Source organism: Erythranthe guttata, chromosome 3 (genome assembly GCF_056151865.1).
Source record: "Erythranthe guttata isolate IM_541 chromosome 3, IM_541, whole genome shotgun sequence".
Lineage (NCBI taxonomy): Eukaryota > Viridiplantae > Streptophyta > Magnoliopsida > Lamiales > Phrymaceae > Erythranthe > Erythranthe guttata.
Genome location: NC_142535.1, coordinates 17,064,536 through 17,084,561, shown reverse-complemented (window position 1 = coordinate 17,084,561; position 20,026 = coordinate 17,064,536). Strand labels below are relative to the sequence as shown.

The following is a 20,026-nucleotide window of genomic DNA, read 5'->3' as shown; positions in this document are numbered from 1 at the left end:
TTGAATAAGCTAAAATTATAATGAAAACAAAATTGCTGACAGCTATGCTACCTAGTATTTGTTCTAATTACTAAAATGACCAGCTAACTTTTAAGAAATAAAAAATTACCCCATCAAATTATATTTTTGTTTCACCAACACCCCATTTGCAAACTACAATGATCAATTTGTTAACAACTACTCTATTATGTTTCTTCAAGGTTGAATAACCATTATGGTTTATATATATCAACCACATTCCATGTTAGAAATCGAGCCGAAACGGAACAAAGTTTCTAGAAACTTCTAGAACATATCAATTCGTCGTATGTGATTCGCTACGCTGCTTAGCCCTAAATACTCCCCATAGATAATACTTGCCTTGAAATCCTGCACCGCAAAAAGTTCGTTTATTTATTTATATTTTTTCTCGCAAAAAATAAATTTGAAAAATATGTATAGCAAGTTTGACGAATTGGACTCGAAACTTACTCTGGTGCAAAACTGGCAATTCCGTCGAAGTGAAAACCAAAAGCTCCGCATTCTTCACAAAGGCTTGCAATGCAAGTTCTTCACGCATCATTTTCGCCACTAACTTGTCGAATTTTGTATCGCTTAAAAAAAAAGAATCAAGATTTAGTTCAATCATAAATCGAAGAGGGAGGGGGGGGGGGGGGGGGGGGGGGGGGGAATAAAGTAAACTAGAAGTTATACCCACTCTCGGATGGAAAGAAATAGAGTGCGATACTATCATCGCTCGGTTCTGCATCCACGAAACGTTTGGGCCAAATATCGAATTTCGGAAGCATTTTAAAATGGAGCGATTCTTGAAAATGAGTTGCCTCCTCGTGTACTTTTTCGCATGCTTTGACGGACGTGTGAGCTGTAATCCCATCGATGTCGTGTTTTTCGTCCCAAATCGAGAAACATCCCCTGTCATTTATCAAACACCAGACAAATTATTTATTTAAAAAAATAAAATAAAAAATCGTCAACACAGAGTAATTTCATGTCCAAATTTTTACGACTCTCGCTCACTTCCATATTGGCCTCAAAACTGGCTCAGCTGATGAGACGCTTAAATTTTCTCGAAAACCCTGTTCTTTGTCTTCCGATTCTTCGATTTTGATACGCTCGTTTATTTCTTGTACACTTGTTTCGTTTTCTTCGGTTGTTTTAGAAAGTAGCGTAGTGGAATCGCGTAGGGTTGTTTTTTGAACACCTCTCTTTTTCCTTGGATTGGATTTGGCCTTTATCGGTTGCTCCTCTGTGTGAACTGATAAGGAATCTTTTTTCCTTTTTCCATTTTCGGAGATTTCTTGAACATTCTTCAAAACTGTAGCTCTGTTCTTGGATGTGATGGAATTATTGTCGCGGTTTTTTTCCGCTGTTTCGCAATCATCGCAAAGCCAATGGACGTATTCATCGAAAGTCTTTGGTATTACATCCAGACAGTAGCTGAAAAAAATAAACAATAAACAGCAAAAAAGAAAATCAAGAAACCCTTTCAAAAGCCGTCGTTTTTCGGTTTTTCCTCTGAATTTACGAGAGCTTACAACTTACTAAAAACAGCAAACAAAAAAACAAACAAAGGGTTGTTTATCAAATCATCTGTACTAACCGAAATATGTAATCGAACGAAACAGAATAAAGAACATTGATGATTTTGTTAGAACTCCAACTATCAATATTACTCACACAGAGAGAGAGAGAGAGAGAGAGAGAGAGAGAGAGAGAGAGAGAGAGAGAGAGAGAGAGAGAGAGAGAGAGAGAGAGAGAGAGAGAGAGAGAGAGAGAGAGAGAGAGAGAGAGAGAGAGAGAGAGAGAGAGAGAGAGAGAGAGAGAGAGAGAGAGAGAGAGAGAGAGAGAGAGAGAGAGAGAGAGAGAGAGAGAGAGAGAGAGAGAGAGAGAGAGAGAGAGAGAGAGAGAGAGAGAGAGAGAGAGAGAGAGAGAGAGAGAGAGAGAGAGAGAGAGAGAGAGAGAGAGAGAGAGAGAGAGAGAGAGAGAGAGAGAGAGAGAGAGAGAGAGAGAGAGAGAGAGAGAGAGAGAGAGAGAGAGAGAGAGAGAGAGAGAGAGAGAGAGAGAGAGAGAGAGAGAGAGAGAGAGAGAGAGAGAGAGAGAGAGAGAGAGAGAGAGAGAGAGAGAGAGAGAGAGAGAGAGAGAGAGAGAGAGAGAGAGAGAGAGAGAGAGAGAGAGAGAGAGAGAGAGAGAGAGAGAGAGAGAGAGAGAGAGAGAGAGAGAGAGAGAGAGAGAGAGAGAGAGAGAGAGAGAGAGAGAGAGAGAGAGAGAGAGAGAGAGAGAGAGAGAGAGAGAGAGAGAGAGAGAGAGAGAGAGAGAGAGAGAGAGAGAGAGAGAGAGAGAGAGAGAGAGGGGGAGGGAAGATGCTTACCGGTGCACAGCATAACGGAGACATTTGACACAGTACACAAAGGCATTAGTGAATCCTCTGTCGCCACACTGCACGCATATCTCCCCCTGTGAGTGTCATGGATTTATACAAAGTTTAATCATCATACACTAATAATATGGAAATATATATATATATATATATATATATATATATATATATATATATATATATATATATATACGCACACAGATATATACAGATTCACAACGTGCATAAAATACTCCATCGGATAAAAAATCAGCAATGTTTCAAGAATTAAAAAAATAAAAAGAAAAGGAGGGAATAGGGATATACCATGACTGACAGAGAGAACACTCAAGAATACTCCAAGAACAAGAACTGAAAAGTGATAGCAAAGCTTTGATTCTTTGAAATCGAAAATGGCGGAATTCGATATTTTTATTCTTCTCTCTGTTTTTTTTTTATTTCTTAAAAAAAAAATAATAATAATAATAATAACAAAAAACAAATCTGTGAATCACAGTACTACAACAATTTATTTTATTTTATTTAGAAGAAAGTACCTTTAACCTATTTTCAAAATAATAATTTAAACTTATTTATTCTTTATTATTATAAAAATTTCAGATTATGATACAGACGCAAATTCGAACGACTTTAATAACTAACACCAAAATAGCAGTATTTGCCTTCTCATTATTATCCTGTAAGAACAGTTACATAGGACTTTTTTTTATTTTTTTTTTAATATACAAGAATTAAAGAAACATGTCATTTCAAATATTAATGTTGGACAGAGAATCTGGTCATATGATTTCCCAGTACATTACAAAAAAGATGTCTCACTAACTTTCTTATATTTAACAAAGCCTCAGTAAATTGTCCAAAACTAATTTCTTGAGTTTCAAAAATAATTAATCTGAATGTAAATCATGCTGACTCTCAAGTAATCGAATTTCAAATTCGATCTCATGTAGATTGAGAGTCTTCCCTTGTATTCATTTTTGAAGTCTTTACGTGTTTCATGCTCGTATTCGTCATCTGATCCGGAGTAGTCCGTCCCCTCTTACAAGGATTAGCGTTACCTTCTATTTCGAAAAAAAACACAAAAAGCTCGTTAAACAAACGATGGTTTGTACAGAAAAGTAGTGCAAGTAAATTTGTTTCATGTAACATTATTACTTTATTATAATGTATATATGATCACTTATAATGCATTAGCTTACTTGTCCAGCTATTAAACCACTGTTCCATGACTGTTTGAACTTTTAACGGCACCTGAAGACAACCCGTTACCTGCATTTGAGGAGAGCCGCCTGCTAAATGAGCCTTTAAACGGGAAATTCCACCGTAACAAGAAACGAAGCCACAGTAATTGCATTGTGCCTTTGTCCTAGCCTCGTTCAACGGCTTTACATGTTCCCATGCACTATCTGGCTGTCTTCCTTTTCTTTCGGCTGAAATAACTACAAGTAAAATAGTCTATCAGTAAAACAAGGGATTAATGCAATTGCAGAAGAAAAAAGTATTAGTCCATTTCATTAACACATGCTCCCGTTTCGGCTAATACATAAAGCAGAGAAAGAAAAATCAAAACGGGTTATTTTCTTGAACTTTCACAAGACGGAGCTGATTTAAATCGAAATTAGTTCACTAATCAAATCGATTATATCTCAAGTATTTAACCACAAAAAGACTCGACTAAAATAAGCACACGATGAAGGTGAAACATGGAATACCTTTCGTTTCCGTGGTCCAAGCAGCTTTGGTGCTTTTAACCCATTCAGTGAACCAATCAGACATCACTTTCTTGACTTGAGGTGACACCTTATCGCAACCTGGTAACCGAAATCTAGGTTCACCTCCACCTAGGTGTGCCTTTAGGCGCGAAATGCCTCCGTACCAAGAAATAAACCCACAAAACCTGCACTCTGCCTTCTGTCTCGATCCATCCAATAGATTGGCATGTCTCCAAGCATCATCCAATTGTTTCCCCTTTCTTCTTTCAGTTTTCGCACCATCCGTTGCTAATTTCCACAAGGAAAAGGAGTAAGAAGATGAGAAAAAAAGAAACGCAAATTTAACTGTCGAAAATACCCGCCAAATGCATCACAGTCGAAATTTAGAAACACCGTTACATTTTTCCAGTCATCTTATAGAGTAGGGAATAACAGCAAACGTAATGTATGAGAATGTGTATTACCACTCGGTAACTTTGTAGGTGTTGTTGTTGTAGGGCTGTTTTCATCCAATTCCTCTGTATATGAACGAGAATGCGATTTGCTACTCTGCTTATTACTCCTAAATACTCCCCATAGATAATACTTGCTTTGAACTCCTGCACCGGCAAACTATTCAGTCTAAAAAAGTTTGTTTATTTGCTTATTGTTTTTATTTTCGTGGACTATGTCAAAATGAAAAAACATTTTGCAAGTTAATGGACTCGGACTTACTCCAGTACATGATTGGCAATTCCTTTGAAGTGAAAATCAAAAGCTCGCCATTGTGCACAGGGGCTTTCAACGCAAGTTCTTTATGCATCATTTCCTCCACCAACCCGTCGAAAATTCGTTCGCTTTCACATTGCATTGCATAAAATGTTGAAGGCTCTTAGTTGAATCAGAAAGCACATAAATCGAAGGGGTGAAAAAGTAAAATAGAACACGAATATATATACCTTATCTCTGATGGAAAGAAATATAGTGCAATACTATCACCAGTCGGTTCTGATTCCTCGAAACTTTTAGGCCATACATCAGTTTTTGGAAGCATTTCAAGATAAAGCACCGTTTGAAACTGAGACGCCTCCTCGTTTACTTTTTCGCATGCTTTGTTCGACATGTGAGCAAGAATCCCATCTATTATATCATGATTTTCGTTCCAAATACTAAAACTTCCCCTGTCATTAATTAGAGCAAAACCGCCAATCAGCAGAGCGGTAAACTAAAACCGAAAGTAATATTGTTTCCATACTATGAGAACTCTTGCTCACCTCCATACTGGCATGACAACTGGCGCAACAGATGAGATAAGTAAATTATTTTCTCGAAAATCATTTTCTACATCTATCGGTTCTTCCTCTTCGTTTTCAATATGGTCGTTTTCGGAACAATGATTTTCTAAACCGAGCGCCTCGTTTTCTTTCATTTCAGACGACAGTGTAGCATCATCCTTTGATCTGGTGCACTCGTTTACGTCCGTTTTCACGTGTTCCTCATAAGATTGGTTGGACGGTCCACTACAACGTCTGTGCTCGTATTTCTCCACAGTTGATTTTTTAACACTTCTCTTTTTCCTCCAATTACACTTGGCATTTTCCTTCCACAGTAATTGCGTACGAGTAATACCTTCATATGACTGCTCAACGTCATCTTCGTAAACACGCTCCTCCTCTGTTTGAACTGTCGAGGAATCGTCTTCATTTTCTCTGATTTCGGAAAAGGGTTCAATATCCGTCGAAACTATATATGATTCTGTTTCATCACACTCTTCGCAAACCCAATGAATATCTTCATCCCAAGTTTCTTCTATCGCATCCAGATCTAGTCCCAGACAGTAGCTGAAACCAAAAAAAAAAAACAAACAAAAAAAAAAAAAGAGTTCATAAAAAATCTGTAATCAAACTGAAAACAATGAAGAACATTGATGATTTTTCAGGACTTTCAAATCTCTAATTCACACACACACACACACACACACACACCCACACACCCACACACACACACACACACACACACACACACACACACACACACACACACAATTACTGTGTTGGCTTACAGGTGCACAGAAGCATCGAGACAATTGACACAGTCCACGAAGGCCTTAGCGAAACCCCTATCGCCACACAGCAAGCATATTGTCCCCTGTGTAATAGATACACAAGCTGTTTGATATACAGTTGATAATACAGTATGGAAAACCAGAATCACAATGAGAAATATCAATCAATTTCAAATTGAGATGATTAATTGAGCAAACTAACGAAAAGTTACTGCGACAACTAACTCGTCAATATTTGCCCCAATTCCTCCCCACCATTAACCAAAAAAAAAAAAAAAAATCTGCAAAAATAACTTTGACTACCACCAGGAGCAGGAAGGAAGCGAACAAACAAAAAACAAAACGCAGCACCAAAATAAAAACACAATTTGTAGGAAGAGAAAAGACGAATCAGACAATCTACATGATTAAAACAGCAAAAAAAAAAAAAAATCCTAATGTGACGTAAGATACTCCATTAGATAAAAAATCAGAAAATGTTATGAAAAAGACGACGGAATTAATTAGGAGGAAGAGTACCATGAATGGTGTTGTTGTGTTTGGGGTTAATTTCAAAACCCTAGTGAAGGACAATTGAAGAAGAAAGAGAGAGGTGAAGAAGAAGCAGTGACGACAAATGTAGCAGGGAAAAGCATAATTGCTGAATCAAAGTATTAAAACATGTTATGCATGGGAGGGAAATAAAAAGAAATGCGGAATCTAATAATCGGATTTGGAATATTTTATTAGTTTTATTGTGTGAAAATGTGTTTTGATGAAATGCCACGTGGCAGCATATTTTTTCTTATTTTTTGTTTTCCTGATTTCCTTTATTTATTCTGGAATTGTCCTCTTTGGTTTATGTTTAAGTGAGTTATTTAGAGTTAACTAATTTTTAATTTATTATAATATTATTTTTCAGATATATAAAAATTGTTAATAGTAATAAATTATGACTACAACTTTTTATTCTATTATTCATATGAATATAATACACCAAAATAGTAATTACACATATCTATTACAAAAATAGTTGAAGATATATGAAATTCGGAACGAAATATCCGGATTTGGATCTAATTATTTCCAATTTTTTCTTGAAGATCGCAAATGGAATATGTATGAGATTCCGAATTTCGATCTGATTTGATTTTCTGAAAATATGTTTTACTAGACAATATACAAATAGAACAATTACACCTTGGAAGACAACAATACATCCATATATCTGAACTTAGATTGAAAAAAAAAAAAAAACATCAGCTAAAAATTGAAATGTGGATCAATGTGCAAAAATCTGCTAAGGCATTGAAGCCAACTGTCTCTCAAGTGATTGAATCTTAAATTGCATCTCAAGTAGATTCGAGTTCATCCCTTGTATTGATTTTCGAAGTCGATCTTTTACGCTCGTATTTGTGATCTGATCGAGTGCAGTAGGCCTTCCCCTCTTATACAGAATATCGCTAGCTTCTATTTCGGGTGAAAATAAGGCGATCGATTTCTTTGCTTTCCTCTTACGTGCTGCTAATCCCGACTGCTCGGTGGGTCCCACAGCAACATCACCTCGCCTTCCCATTTCGGCTAATACGTAAATCAGAGAAATGAAAAAAATTAAACATATCTTATATACATTCCGGCGACAAAAAAGACTACAGAATAAAATACGGCATACCTCTAACTTTCTTGTTCCAAAGAACTTTCGAGTTTTTCACCCATTCATAGAACCAATCAGACATGATTTTCTTCACTTCAGGCGACACTTTATCGCAACCCGGTAGCCCTCTGATTCTGGGGTGAACTCCCGCAAGATGTGCCTTAAGGCGCGAAATGCCTCCATACGAAGAAATAAATCCACAGTAAATGCACTCTGCCTTGATTCTTGGTGCATCCAATTGATAGGCGTGTAACCAACCATTATCTAGTTGTTTCCCTCTTGTTTCAGTTTTAGTACCATCTGTTTCTAGTTTCCACAAAGAAAGAGTAAGAAACGAAGCGAAAAAGAAAGGCATGTATAACTGTCGAAAATACCAAGCCAAATGCATCGCAATCAAGATTTCGAAACGGGTGAATTAATAATAATAATAGCAAACGTAACTCGTGAGAATGTGCATTACCACTCAGTAACTCTGTAGGTGCTGTTGCTATCGGAATGATCGCATCCAATTTCTCTGTACATGAATGAGAATTCGATTCGTTACTCTGCTTACTACCCCTAAATACTCCCCATAGATAATACTTGCCTTGAAATCCTGCACGTGAAACTATTTAGTCTAGAAAGGTTCGTTTATTTGTTAAAAGGTCAACTATGTCACCGTAAAAAAACATATAAAATATGCAGCTAGTTGGTGAACTCGAACTTACTCCAGTACAGAATCGGCAATTCCTTTGAAGTGAAAATTAAAAGCTCGCCGTTCTGCACAAAGGCTTTCAACGCAAGCTCTTTATGCATCATTTCCTCCACCAATCCGTCGAAAATCCGTTCACTTTACCATTGACAAAATGTTAAAGGCGTAGTTCGATCAGAAAGCACGTAAATCGAAGGTATGAGGGTGAAAAAGTAAAATAAAACTCATACCTTATCTCGGATGGAAAGAAATAGAGTGCGATATCAACACAGCTCGGTTCATATTTCTCAAAACTTTTGGGCCATACGTCGGATACCGGAAGCATTTCAAGATCAAGCACCACTTGAAACTGACTCGCCTCGTCATATACATTTCCACGAGCTTTGCTAGACATGTGAGCTATAATCCCATCGATTATATCACGATTTTCGCTCCGAATATTGAAACTTCCCCTGTCAATAGCAGAATTGCCAATCAGCAGAGCAATAAACTATTCGTAACATAATGTAATATTGTTTTTCAATATTACGAATCTTCCTCACCTCCATATTGGCATGACAACTGGCACGGCAGACGAGATATCTAAATTTTCTCGAAAATCATTTTCTACAGCCATTTCAGCACAATGATCTTCTAAACTGGGACCCTCTCTTTTTTTCACTTTAGTAGACAATGTACAGTCATCCTTTGGTCTGGTGCACTCCTTCATGACCGTTTTTACGTGTTTGTCGTAAGATCGTTTGGAAGGTGCGTTACAAAGTCTGTGCTTGTATTTCTTCACAGTTGATCTTTTAACACTTCTCCTTTTCGGCCAATTACACTTGGCATATTCCTTCCGCACGAATTGCATGAGAATACCTTCATATGACTGCTCAACACCATCTTCGTAAACACGCTCCTCTGTTTCAACTGCCGAGGAATCGTTTTCGTTTTTTCCATCTTTAGAAACGCGTTTAATATCCGTAGAAACTATGCGTGGTTCTGTTTCACAATCTTCGCAAACCCAACGAAAATCTTCATCACATGTTTCTTCTACATCCAATCCCAGACAGTAGCTGGGAAAAAAAATCAAACAGTTGACAAACACAATCAAGAACTAGTTAATGGTTAAACAAATTAAAGACGGTACGACTGCTTGTAGGACGGTAAAAAATCATCAAAAAGTCCTGTCAAAAACTCGATGTCTTGTTTTTTCATTTTTCCACTGAATTTACTAGAGCTTACTTACTACTTAAGCAGGACGAGAAAAAATATAGCAAAAGTATGTCGAGCGTAGTTAAATAGTTTAACTCGAGGCCGAACGAGTAAGAAGCTAAATATACGTTTACGCAACAAAACCACAAACAGCAAAACAATAGCTTCGCTATCAATCAATCATCCACACTACCCGCAATATGTAATCAAACTAAACGAATGAAGAACATTGATAATTTTTTAAAACTCCAAATCTCACTAATTTACACTCACACACACACACACACACACACACACACACACACACACATCAATACTATGTGGCTGCTTACATGTGCACAGAAGCATCGAGACAATTGACACAGTCCACAAAGGCCTTAGCGAATCCCCTATCGCCACACAGCAGGCAAATTGTCCCCTGTGTAATGGATTTATACACATGTCGATTATCACACAAGCCAATAATACAGTACGGGAAAGCAGAACCAAAACGAGAACCAGTTCATCAAAATTTTCCCCAATTCCTCCCCACCATAACCCCATTCAAATATAGGCGCCTAAGATATTTAAAAAAAAAATCTGCAACAAAACGCAGACATAATCTACAGGAAGAGAATGGCAGAGTCGGAAAATATTAATAATTCAGAAAAAAAAAACAGCATTTTCCAAATGTGACGTAAGATACTCAATCGGATAAAAATCAGAAAGAAAAAAAACTTGAAAAACAAGGAGGATTAGAGTAGTATACCATGAATGGCGCGAGAGATTACAATCTCAATTTGTTGTTGTTGTTGTATTTGGGGATATTTTGTAAACCCTAGTGAAGAGTAATTTGCAGACGACAGAGGAGAAGAAGCAAAGACATATGTACTGCAGTAGCTGGGAAAAAGACAAAAACAATTTATGCATGGGAGAAGTTGGAGGAAATAGAAAAGTGCGCAATTTAGCATGGGTCCAAAACTATGTTTCATGAACTTCAAAGGCGCAATTTAGCAAAGGTCCAAAAATATGTTTATGAGCTTAAATAAAAGGCGCAATTTAGCATGGATCTAAAACTATGTTTAGGAGCTTATTATTGTGAAAGTGTTTTCTGGGAAGAATTTGAAAATGAAACTATTACTTATTTATCTTTTTTGGAGGGACAAAAATAAATTACCAGTCAAATCATATTTAAAGTTATTATTCGAGAAACAAATTTAATTATCGACATTGTAACATGGGTTGAATACAAGAATTACAAAGATACGCCATACCTAGTGCCTTTAATTTATATAGAGTAGAGCTTCGATAAACCAATACTCGATTAATTAATAAACTTGTTTAAATAATATTTTTTCCTGATTCGAATTGGGGAAAAGATGTTATAAAATAATATTTATTTTTAGATTTTTATACGCTTCATACAGTGTTTAAATTAATAATGCATATAAATCTCTTCAAGTACTAGTACAATACATGTATATACTTAACAAAATATGTTGTAATTTTCTTTTGATTCTTGAAGTTGACATATATTGGTAAAATTAGCATCTTCAACTTCAGCATCTTTATCATTTCCCATCAATTTATTGAAAATAATAATAATACTACCAATATATTAATAGCAATTTCATAAGTCAATAATTTATTAATTAATTTTTTTTTTAAATTAATAATTATTTTATCCGTTTTCAAAATAATTAAATTAGAATGTAAACCATGGTGGTCAAGAACTCCAAACCACAGCTGATAAGCTTTCATAATTTCAGACAATAATAAAAAGTAATAGCTACTATTCAAATTATAATCCACAAATTTTTTGTTCAACTAGACACAATCATATGGGCACAAATTACACCTAGGGAAGACGAGAAATACAATCCATATGTCTGAACTCCGGTAGAAAATATCGACTAAAGACGAAAATCTGGATCCATCGAAAAAAATCTGCTAAGGCATTGAAGCCAACTGACTCTCAAGTGATTGAATTTCGAATTGCATCTCATGCAGATTTTCACTCTTCCCTTGTATTAATTTCTGAAGCCTATCTTTCACGCTCGAATTTGTGATCTGGTCAAGAGTTTCTCTGAGTATGTGATGTCGTTTTTCGAACGAGATGATTTCGCCCATTTTTCTCTGACTCTCTGTCAACCAAAAAAAAAAACATGCGTAAGTTTTTTTTTTCTTTTTTTTTTTTCCGGTTTCGTTTATGACATAATGGTGATTAAAGAAAGTTTCTTACCATGTGAGGATTCGTAATTCTCCATCGGTACACCTTTCGATTTCTTCGGGTATTTCTTGATTCCTTGAGCAGCCATCAAGGTTTTGACTTCCCAAGAAACATTAGGGCAACTCACCAGCTGCGCCGCTGGATCTCCGCCAGCCAAATGCACCTTCATTCGTGCAATGCCGCCTCGTTTAGATACATAACCACAATACTTGCATCTCGTGGCTTCTCCCATCTCATCCAAAGGTATAGCATGATCCCATGTGTCATCTCTTGGCCTCCCTCTCTTCGAAGGATTGCCACTGCCATCTGTTTCAAGAAGTTAAAAAAATAATAATAATTAAAAAAAAAAAAAAAAAACTTTATTTATGTATCTCTAACGGCTTTACCATGAGACTTTCTTGTCCAGGTGGCGGTTGAGTTTTTCGTCCACTCGTTAAACCACTCTTCCATCACTCTTTTTAGTTGTGGCGGCACATGAGGGCAGCCCTCTAACTGCATTTCATGAGAGCCGCCTGCCAAATGAGCCTTTAAACGGGAAATTCCACCGTACGAAGAAACATAACCGCAGTGATTGCACTGCGTTTTTTGCCTAGCTTCATCCAACGGCTTTGCATGCTCCCATGCACCATCTAACGGTCTTCCTCTCCTTTCGGATTCCATACTAACTGCTGCATACATGAGAAAAAGAAAAAAAAAGGAATTTGTCTTTAATCCCATGTTCAAAATCGAATCAGTTCTTACTGATAGGTGTATATATATACCTTGAGACATTTCCATGGTAGATACTGTCAAACTATTCGGCCAACCGGATATGACTCCCTTAGTTTCGGGCGAGAATAGAGCGGTCGATTTCTTTGCTTTCTTCTTATGCGATACATCCGATGGCTTGGTGTGTCCCAGAGAAACATCATATCGCCTTCCCATTTCATCAACTTGTACTCCCAATTCGGCTAATACACATAAATCAGAAAATAAAAAAATAAAAAAATTTAACCAGGATAGAAAAATCCGATACCTATCAAGATTTTCTTGAACTTTGAATAGATGGGGCAGCATACCTCTAATTTCCTTGGTCCAAAGAGCTTTGGTGTATCTAACCCATTCGATGAACCAATCAGACATCACTTTCTTGACTGGAGGCGACACTTTATCGCAACCTGGTAATCGAATTCTAGGGTGACCTCCACCGAGATGTGCCTTTAAGCGCGAAATGCCTCCGTGCGAAGAGATAAAGCCACAATATCTGCACTCTGCCTTCTGTCTCAATACATCCAATGGATTGGCATGCCCCCAAGCGTCGTCTAATTTTCTCCCCCTCCTTTCAGTTTTAGCACCATCTGTTGCTAATCTCCCCAAAAGGAGGATTAAGAAAAGAAGCAAAAAGAAAGGCATACATGACTGTCAAAACGCCCGTCAAAGTGCATCACAGTCGATTTTATTAGAAACAGATATACAAGATGAATATAAATAAGCGGTACGAAAGTCAAGCAAGACCACCACATGCTACGGGGTTTACATAATAATAGCAGAATGAGGCCAAATCTGTAGATAAATTCTCTAGAAACAAGAGTTCACGTGACATATAGTGCTGGTATACTAAGGCCCTGTTTGGTAAACATGTCTTACAAGAAGATTCTAGTGTTTACATGGAATTCCCACAACAGTTACCGGCTAGAATAAACGGCGTTTGAATCAAGAGTTTCCATGCATGGTGGTTTAAGGAAGATAAAAAAATTCATGCCGCCCCCAGTTATATGTCAGCAATAATTGCCTCAGACACAAGGGCGAAATGGGAAGAAAAAAAAATAGAAGGGATTTATTCAGCATACAAATTCAACGACGTCTAATAGAACCTATTACCTACTGCAGATTCTCTCACGAAGAAACTATATGATGATACTTCTCAGGTAAGCAGCGAGAATACGGATTGCAAAGTACAAACACGACTAACAACGTTTCTCAAAGGACTTACAAGGACTTTGTTTGCTTGAAATGGCTTTTGGGCTTCCTGTGTTGTCGGTTTTCCTTTGTTTGCCTGAATGTGGAGTTAAACTCTTCCTCACTTTAGGGTTTTGACTCTGGACATGGTGTTCAGTTCGATTGAAAGCTCCCCAAAAATATGGTTTCCCCTGAAATCCTGCAAATTCAAACGAATGGAAAATACAATTAATGCTTCTGTACACACACACATGTGTATATATATATATATACACACACACATAATTATTCTTCGACTCACTGTGAAGCTTCCCGGGCAATTGGACAGAAGTGAATATCAAGAGTTCAGCGTCGCCAATCATTGCTTTAAGGGCAAAATCAGTGTAGATTGCGTAACTCAGCAGGCTATCAAAAACATCTTCATCTCTGTTGGAAGACGTTTGCATGTAAACATTAAATAGGGGGAAACGGGAAACCATAAGGAAAATAAAGAAATGATGATAAAATTAATTTGCTTCCGTCACCTTCCGTCGGGAAAGAAAAACAGTGCAACACTTTGTTCGGTAGGTGGAGAACTATTAAAGGATGTGGGCCATACATCGACGCGCGGAATCATTTCCAAGCATAATAACCCGGGCATTGTCCTTACTACCTCCAACACTTTCATACAAGCTTTGTTCGAGACGTGGCCGACTATATTGATATCTAAACTCTGAGTCGGGATATTAAACCTCCCTCTAAAAAAAATTAAAAAAGAATTAAAAAAAAAAAACCCTAATCACTTAGTACAGAAGTAAAAGAAAGTAAATTAACAACCGAGAAATGAAACAAAACCGATGGAGAGTTCATAATACCTCCACGCTCCAGCAACAACTGGCCGTGCGTATACACTGAACTCATTCGCCACGTCCCGTTTTTGGTCTTCCATTGTTGGACCCTGCGAAACGAAGTAATGATTCTTTATTTTTTTTTAATTATTATTATTATTATTATCTATTTATTTTTTAGACAATTACGAATTACTCATCATCGAAGAAAATTTCACTGATTTTCAATTAAGATAAATATTTCTTGGATCCAGTAAATATCAGCTTTACCTCAGCAATCTTGAATATAGCAGATCATTCGATTTTTGCACGGAAAATTCAACTTTTTATAATACCCACATGAAAAAATATACTACTCCAACTATTAAAAAAAAAAAATTACTGTACACTAGTCTTCAACTCTCAGAAGAAAATTAGGGAATCACAAAATTGTGCATTTTTAACAAACATTAAGTTCGCACGATACCTTAAATCAAATTAAACTACAGCATCGGTTCAATTGATTCAGCTCAAGCAGAGAACTACCGAGAATTGAGCATAAATCACAAAAAAATTAATATAAAATTAAAAAAGAAAAGGGGCAGAAAAACGAAGAATAAATTAGAGCAGATTGAAAAGAAAAAAAAAAATCGGAAATCATGAAATTAACAATACCTCGAACAAGTTTTCGAATTTCATATGCCTTCTCGATTCGGGGAGGGGGGGAAAATTGAAAATCTTGTATTTTTTCTACTGATTTTACGCCGGAGTTCGAGAGTAATAATTCAGTTTAGCAAATGATTTTGATAAATTGTGTTCAGCTCCTTTATGTTTGTGAATATCATTTTTCAGGCCACCTTTTCTCAAAATTCTAAATAAAAAATAAAAAATAAATAAATAAAAAGTAAAAAAGCAATCCTTCCTATTGGGTTGGGCCGTTCATTGAAAAGTATGATGGGCAATGGATCCGGGTTGTTAACCGGGTCTACCGGTTTGATTATTGACAGGCCGCTTGGCCCAAATTCCACCAATTTAATTATTACACTTCTATTAATATTTTCTTTTATTCGTTTATATACTTATTTACATATATGAGAAATATATAATTTTTATTGCAACTTTGAAAGTTTTGATTTTGTATTTTTCTAATTTTTTTTAAACTGATTGAAATTAGTTTTTGTTTCCAATGTTAATTCTATCTGATCAGTTCGATTCTCACCCCTAGTCTGAGCTTCTTAGTTACTGATATTATCTATAATAGATGAAAGAAACTCAAGTACCATCTTTGAATAAGTGATTTAATCCAATGGATAATTTTCTTAATTCAAATTTATTGTATAAACAAAGGTAGTCAATACTCAATAGTAGTTTTGTAATTAATGATTAGTGGTAAATCAAAATTATTACGAGTGACAGTTCTATAATTAGTTATTGATTGTTAATTCTGTAATTATTGTTGAACGACAGTTCTGTAATTAGTTAGGTGAATAGCACTTGTGTAATGTGCTCATTAGCTAGCCTTTGGCCAGAACTTTATTTCTTATTAATTTTTCTTCCTCAAAAAAATTAATCAAAAAAAAAATTGTACAACAATTATTCAATGCCACCAAAAGGTAATTAATTAGTCATTACCAGAAGATTAAGGTTAAAAAAAAGGATTAAGTGGGCAGCATGAGATTGCACAGTTGAAGGGGTTGTGTGATGATTATCAAATTCCAATAAAGCAAGAAAAGCAACACCATAATATTTAAGAAATAAACCATCCATTAATACTACTTTTAGTCTAGATTCCACTAATCTCACAAGATAAGGACTGCTTAATCCCGTATTAACAATTTGTTTAGTGGGATTAATTCGACCAATCAGCTTCACGACACGCAGGAAAGCTGAAATCCGATGTCATATTATGTGGAATTATACGAAACAATGTAGTGTATATATACGCATAGGTTGTTCGGTCCCGACTTCCCATCATTTTTTTCGAGTCTTTTTAACTTGTACCGCAAAACGTTACTCTGTCCGATTTCTTTTTTTCGTTTTCGTTAGCATGAAAGTTTCATGATGTCGTTGTTGAGTTAGTTCGAGAAATCCTACTATCGTGTGCTCACTTCTCGTAATCTGTCAAAATTACCATGGCGCCCCTCTACCCCTTGATCGAAACGAAGAAGCTTCCTCCGTTTCTGAATATTGGTGAGTTGAGGTTAATTTCCATTTTCGTATTTGTTTCTTGTTTTCTGTTCGAGATCCGACCGGACTTATATAGTACTTGTGAAGAATCGAAAGTGAATTTAAGGTTTTAAAGATGCTGTCTTTTTTTCCAGGTGATGAAGAAAGTGTTCAAAGCTTTTGGTGGGGATGAAGTGTACAGAATCAAATTTCATTTGGTTTGTTTTTATTTAATACAATCAATTATTAATAGCTTCTGTTTGGAATTTGGATTGATCACCTTGTTTAATAATCAATATATCAAATACTCAATCCGTCCCGTTTTATTCGTCGTATTCGTCGTATTCGTACACGGTTTCTACACGCATATTAACAAAATTACTAAATTGCCCCCCAAAGAAAGACGGTTGTAACAGCAAGAAGAGAAAGTGATTGTACCGTCCCGTTTTCTTCGTCGTATTCGTATACGGTTTCTACAGGCATATTAACAAAATTACTAAATTGCCCCCCAGAAAAAGACGGTTGTAACAGCAAGAAGAGAAGTGATTGTATTACAGACAAAATTAAAAACAGATTCATCTAATTTACTTAAGGCAGATCAACTGTAACTAACAACAGAAAACGAACATGGAATAAATAACAAAAAAAAAAAATTGCTATTCACACGCCAGTTTGGTATCGAAGCTGCTCAAACAGATGGCGAAAGCCTGAAATGCAGACAAAGGGTACCGATAATCCATAGTGAATATATCTTTACCAACTTTTCCGAACTGCAATATTATCTTATCCTGATCGGACGGAGTGTTCGCGGGAGCCGCGGTGGGCCCACCACCAGCCGTTACCGCCTGTGCCACCGCAGCAACAAGCTGGAAGTTCTTCACCGAGGCCACCGTCACCCTCCCCCTGAAATTCAAACACCAACACTGCAGCTGCTCGTGCCACCTAGGCGCCTTATTTTTCAATACCAAAGGCCCATCCTTAGCCACGTCATCCCGTTCGTCGGGGGCCGCTACAACAATGTCCGAAAATCTCGCGCTGCCGAATTCTATCGAGCTCCCGACGCTCCTGAAGGAATCCCCGAGGGTGCTGGGGATCAGGAGCTCCTGTGGGCCCGGAACGAACCCACCGGGCTCCAGAGAGGACGCGGGGATGCACTGCATGACGCAATGCATCTTGCGCGGGCCCCGCGTGCCGAGCACGTTGAGCTCGTACGAGACCTGGGCGATGCTGTGGGTCCCACTAGGAACTTTCGAGGAGACTTTTTTCGAGTGGCTCGTGGCTACGCCAGGTGGCGGGAGGGTACTGGAGGAGGAGGTGTTGTGAGGCGGGTGGGTGTCGTATATTACGAACTTGGTCCCGAGGAAATTTGAGCTGATTATATTTAATCGGTAAGGTAATGTTATTACGAATAAATTGAGGGGAATAGAGATATATATATTATTTATTTATTTGCATTAGGACTCACCGGAGTTTTCCGATATAAGTGTTGTTCGATCTCGATATGTTGTCGGAATCCATTGAGATAATGTACTCTGTGTGAGTGGTTCGGCGATTTCGTTTTGCGGAGAGAAGGAATTTACCGGTCTCTACAAGTAAAGCTGCAACAGTGTAGCATATTTTGAGTTTTAAGTTAATATTTATAGACTTTGATTAAAATAAGATAAATTCAAAATATAATCATATGAAATCTTGATTATACCATAATCAAGATTCAAAAGTAACCGACAACCTTAATTCAAGATTAAGCATGCAATTTTTTCCAAGGAAGATAAATTAATTTCGAAAACACACACAACTTTCACTGAAGGAAGCACGAACGAGAAATAACCGAATTAACCAATTTACTCGATGTCTGCGTTAACAAAAAACACGGACTTCGAATCTAAAACAGCCATAGATTCATTCCAAGAAATCAAAAAAACGAGCCAAAAAATCGGAAAGAAGAAACTTGCCAGGGCTAAGGCAAAGAAACAGATGGTAGGTCAAACTAGACTTGTCTCTCTTAATAAAACACTGAATCGGTCCCTCTCGAAACCCCGGCTGCAAAAAGAAAAAAAAAACAAATTCATCGCCGATCAACTATTTACACTATGAAGTATATTATCGACTACATTAAATAATTATAAAAAAAAAATACCTGCTTGAGGGATATAGGGAAGGTCAATTTTCCGGAAAATTCAGGGCATCGAACAATGTCTTTGCACATTTCCCTCCAAGACCGACAAACAGCTGCACAAGCAACAACGTGCTTTCGATCGGGCCATGTGGACTCACTATCCTCCAACCTCTTAATCACGTCTCGGAGCAACTCCGGCGGAAGCCCCGCCCAACAACCGCTCTGCACCACCACTTCGGGCCGATCGTGCACCTCGTGAACAGCACCATGGGACTTCCCGTGGGCCCGCCTAGACAAGTTTCCGATACTATCCCTTATATCTCGAGCTATACTTCGAAAAGACATGTAACGGTGAACTTGTTTATCGAACTTTCTGCAAATTTTCGAAAGATTGGAGTTTGAATTTCGAATAGTTTGGCATCTATTGTTTAGTGACAAAACCCATTCCTTTTTTTTTTTACTTAGCTTAAGAGCAAAGGGGAAAAAGAGATGGCTGAGGAAAAGCACAAAGGAAGAAAAGAAGATTCCCCCTAAAAGAAGAAGAATCTCACATGGAGTACACAAACAATAATCAGTTTCCCGCTTCTAATTTCATATTTAATTCTGCATCAATTGATGAATCATGAGCAAATAGAAATAAAAATTCAAGTACCATAATACTTCAAATAAAAAAAAATCACGAGTTCGCATTTTCTACAATCAAATTAGAACAGACATGAATGCAGAGACAACTCGGATACATCGACCAGAAGCGAAAATGTCGGAAACGTAAGAACGGGTAGCGTGGGGGTGAGGGGTAAACCTTGTAATTTGCGTCCATGGAGGATTGAGGACCACAGTTGTTCTGTATCTGCAAGTGTATCGTGTGTATTTGATTTTGCGGTCCAGGTGTTTGAATAAATGTCTCAGTGAACGCGTTTCTCTCTCTATCTTTCTCTCTCTTCCAGAATACTCTCTCTCTAGAAATCTTAGGAAAGTGTCTCTTCTCTTGCACTCCCTTCTGTCGGATTCCCCACACACACACTGTTAAATCCGCTTCACGGGCCTCCTCGCTGGTTTTTATTTTTGGTATTGAAACAGCATAAACAGAGGTACAGATAATGATTTATATTTCAGGTAATAATAATAATAATTAATAAT

At 37.2% G+C, this 20,026-nt stretch overlaps 4 protein-coding genes and 1 long non-coding RNA gene across 8 annotated transcripts; 1 reads left to right on the top strand and 4 right to left on the bottom strand.

Annotated features, from left to right (window-relative positions):
• On the bottom strand, positions 1-2,802 carry LOC105950638 (PHD finger-containing protein 1). 2 transcript variants are annotated; one of them, XM_088815791.1, is made up of 6 exons: positions 2,684-2,802; positions 2,369-2,454; positions 1,018-1,437; positions 694-912; positions 472-593; positions 1-369 (listed from the first exon to the last, which is right to left on the bottom strand). In XM_088815791.1, exons 1-6 carry the CDS (start codon positions 2,684-2,686, stop codon positions 296-298), a joined length of 924 nt encoding a protein of 307 aa, XP_088671917.1. In that variant the 5' UTR covers positions 2,687-2,802; the 3' UTR covers positions 1-295. The 2 variants fall into 2 exon arrangements, 1 of the variants encoding a protein (XP_088671917.1); XR_016030413.1 differs by having other exon boundaries at positions 167-369; positions 698-912; positions 2,684-2,776.
• Positions 2,803-3,007: 205 nt separating this feature from the next.
• Positions 3,008-6,825, bottom strand: LOC105950810 (PHD finger-containing protein 1). Of its 2 annotated transcripts, none has more exons than XM_012974177.2 (9): positions 6,653-6,825; positions 6,131-6,216; positions 5,343-5,909; positions 5,028-5,249; positions 4,804-4,925; positions 4,554-4,688; positions 4,090-4,377; positions 3,577-3,816; positions 3,008-3,438 (listed from the first exon to the last, which is right to left on the bottom strand). In XM_012974177.2, exons 1-9 carry the CDS (start codon positions 6,653-6,655, stop codon positions 3,320-3,322), a joined length of 1,782 nt encoding a protein of 593 aa, XP_012829631.1. In that variant the 5' UTR covers positions 6,656-6,825; the 3' UTR covers positions 3,008-3,319. The 2 variants fall into 2 exon arrangements, with proteins under 2 accessions (XP_012829631.1, XP_012829632.1); XM_012974178.2 differs by having other exon boundaries at positions 3,008-3,435; positions 6,653-6,793.
• Positions 6,826-7,294: 469 nt separating this feature from the next.
• Positions 7,295-15,439, bottom strand: LOC105950640 (uncharacterized). Its single transcript, XM_088815296.1, has 19 exons — positions 15,280-15,439; positions 14,653-14,735; positions 14,323-14,535; positions 14,100-14,224; positions 13,833-13,997; positions 12,919-13,203; positions 12,622-12,810; positions 12,247-12,528; positions 11,873-12,166; positions 11,582-11,774; positions 10,422-10,530; positions 10,125-10,208; positions 9,984-10,069; positions 9,000-9,512; positions 8,688-8,909; positions 8,474-8,595; positions 8,227-8,361; positions 7,785-8,072; positions 7,295-7,693 (listed from the first exon to the last, which is right to left on the bottom strand). The coding sequence occupies exons 1-19, from the start codon at positions 15,301-15,303 to the stop codon at positions 7,413-7,415; spliced, it is 3,693 nt and encodes a 1,230-aa protein (XP_088671422.1). The 5' UTR covers positions 15,304-15,439; the 3' UTR covers positions 7,295-7,412.
• Positions 15,440-16,442: 1,003 nt separating this feature from the next.
• LOC105950789 (uncharacterized) lies at positions 16,443-17,105 on the top strand. The gene is made up of 2 exons (XR_001172229.2): positions 16,443-16,794; positions 16,926-17,105. It is a non-coding gene; the product is annotated as an uncharacterized LOC105950789 (long non-coding RNA).
• A 149-nt stretch (positions 17,106-17,254) lies between these two features.
• LOC105950788 (tubby-like F-box protein 10) lies at positions 17,255-20,026 on the bottom strand. 2 transcript variants are annotated; one of them, XM_012974155.2, is made up of 5 exons: positions 19,689-20,026; positions 18,908-19,259; positions 18,723-18,810; positions 18,236-18,368; positions 17,255-18,141 (listed from the first exon to the last, which is right to left on the bottom strand). In XM_012974155.2, exons 2-5 carry the CDS (start codon positions 19,229-19,231, stop codon positions 17,427-17,429), a joined length of 1,260 nt encoding a protein of 419 aa, XP_012829609.2. In that variant the 5' UTR covers positions 19,232-19,259; positions 19,689-20,026; the 3' UTR covers positions 17,255-17,426. The 2 variants fall into 2 exon arrangements, with proteins under 2 accessions (XP_012829609.2, XP_088671916.1); XM_088815790.1 differs by having other exon boundaries at positions 18,908-19,416; positions 19,689-19,887.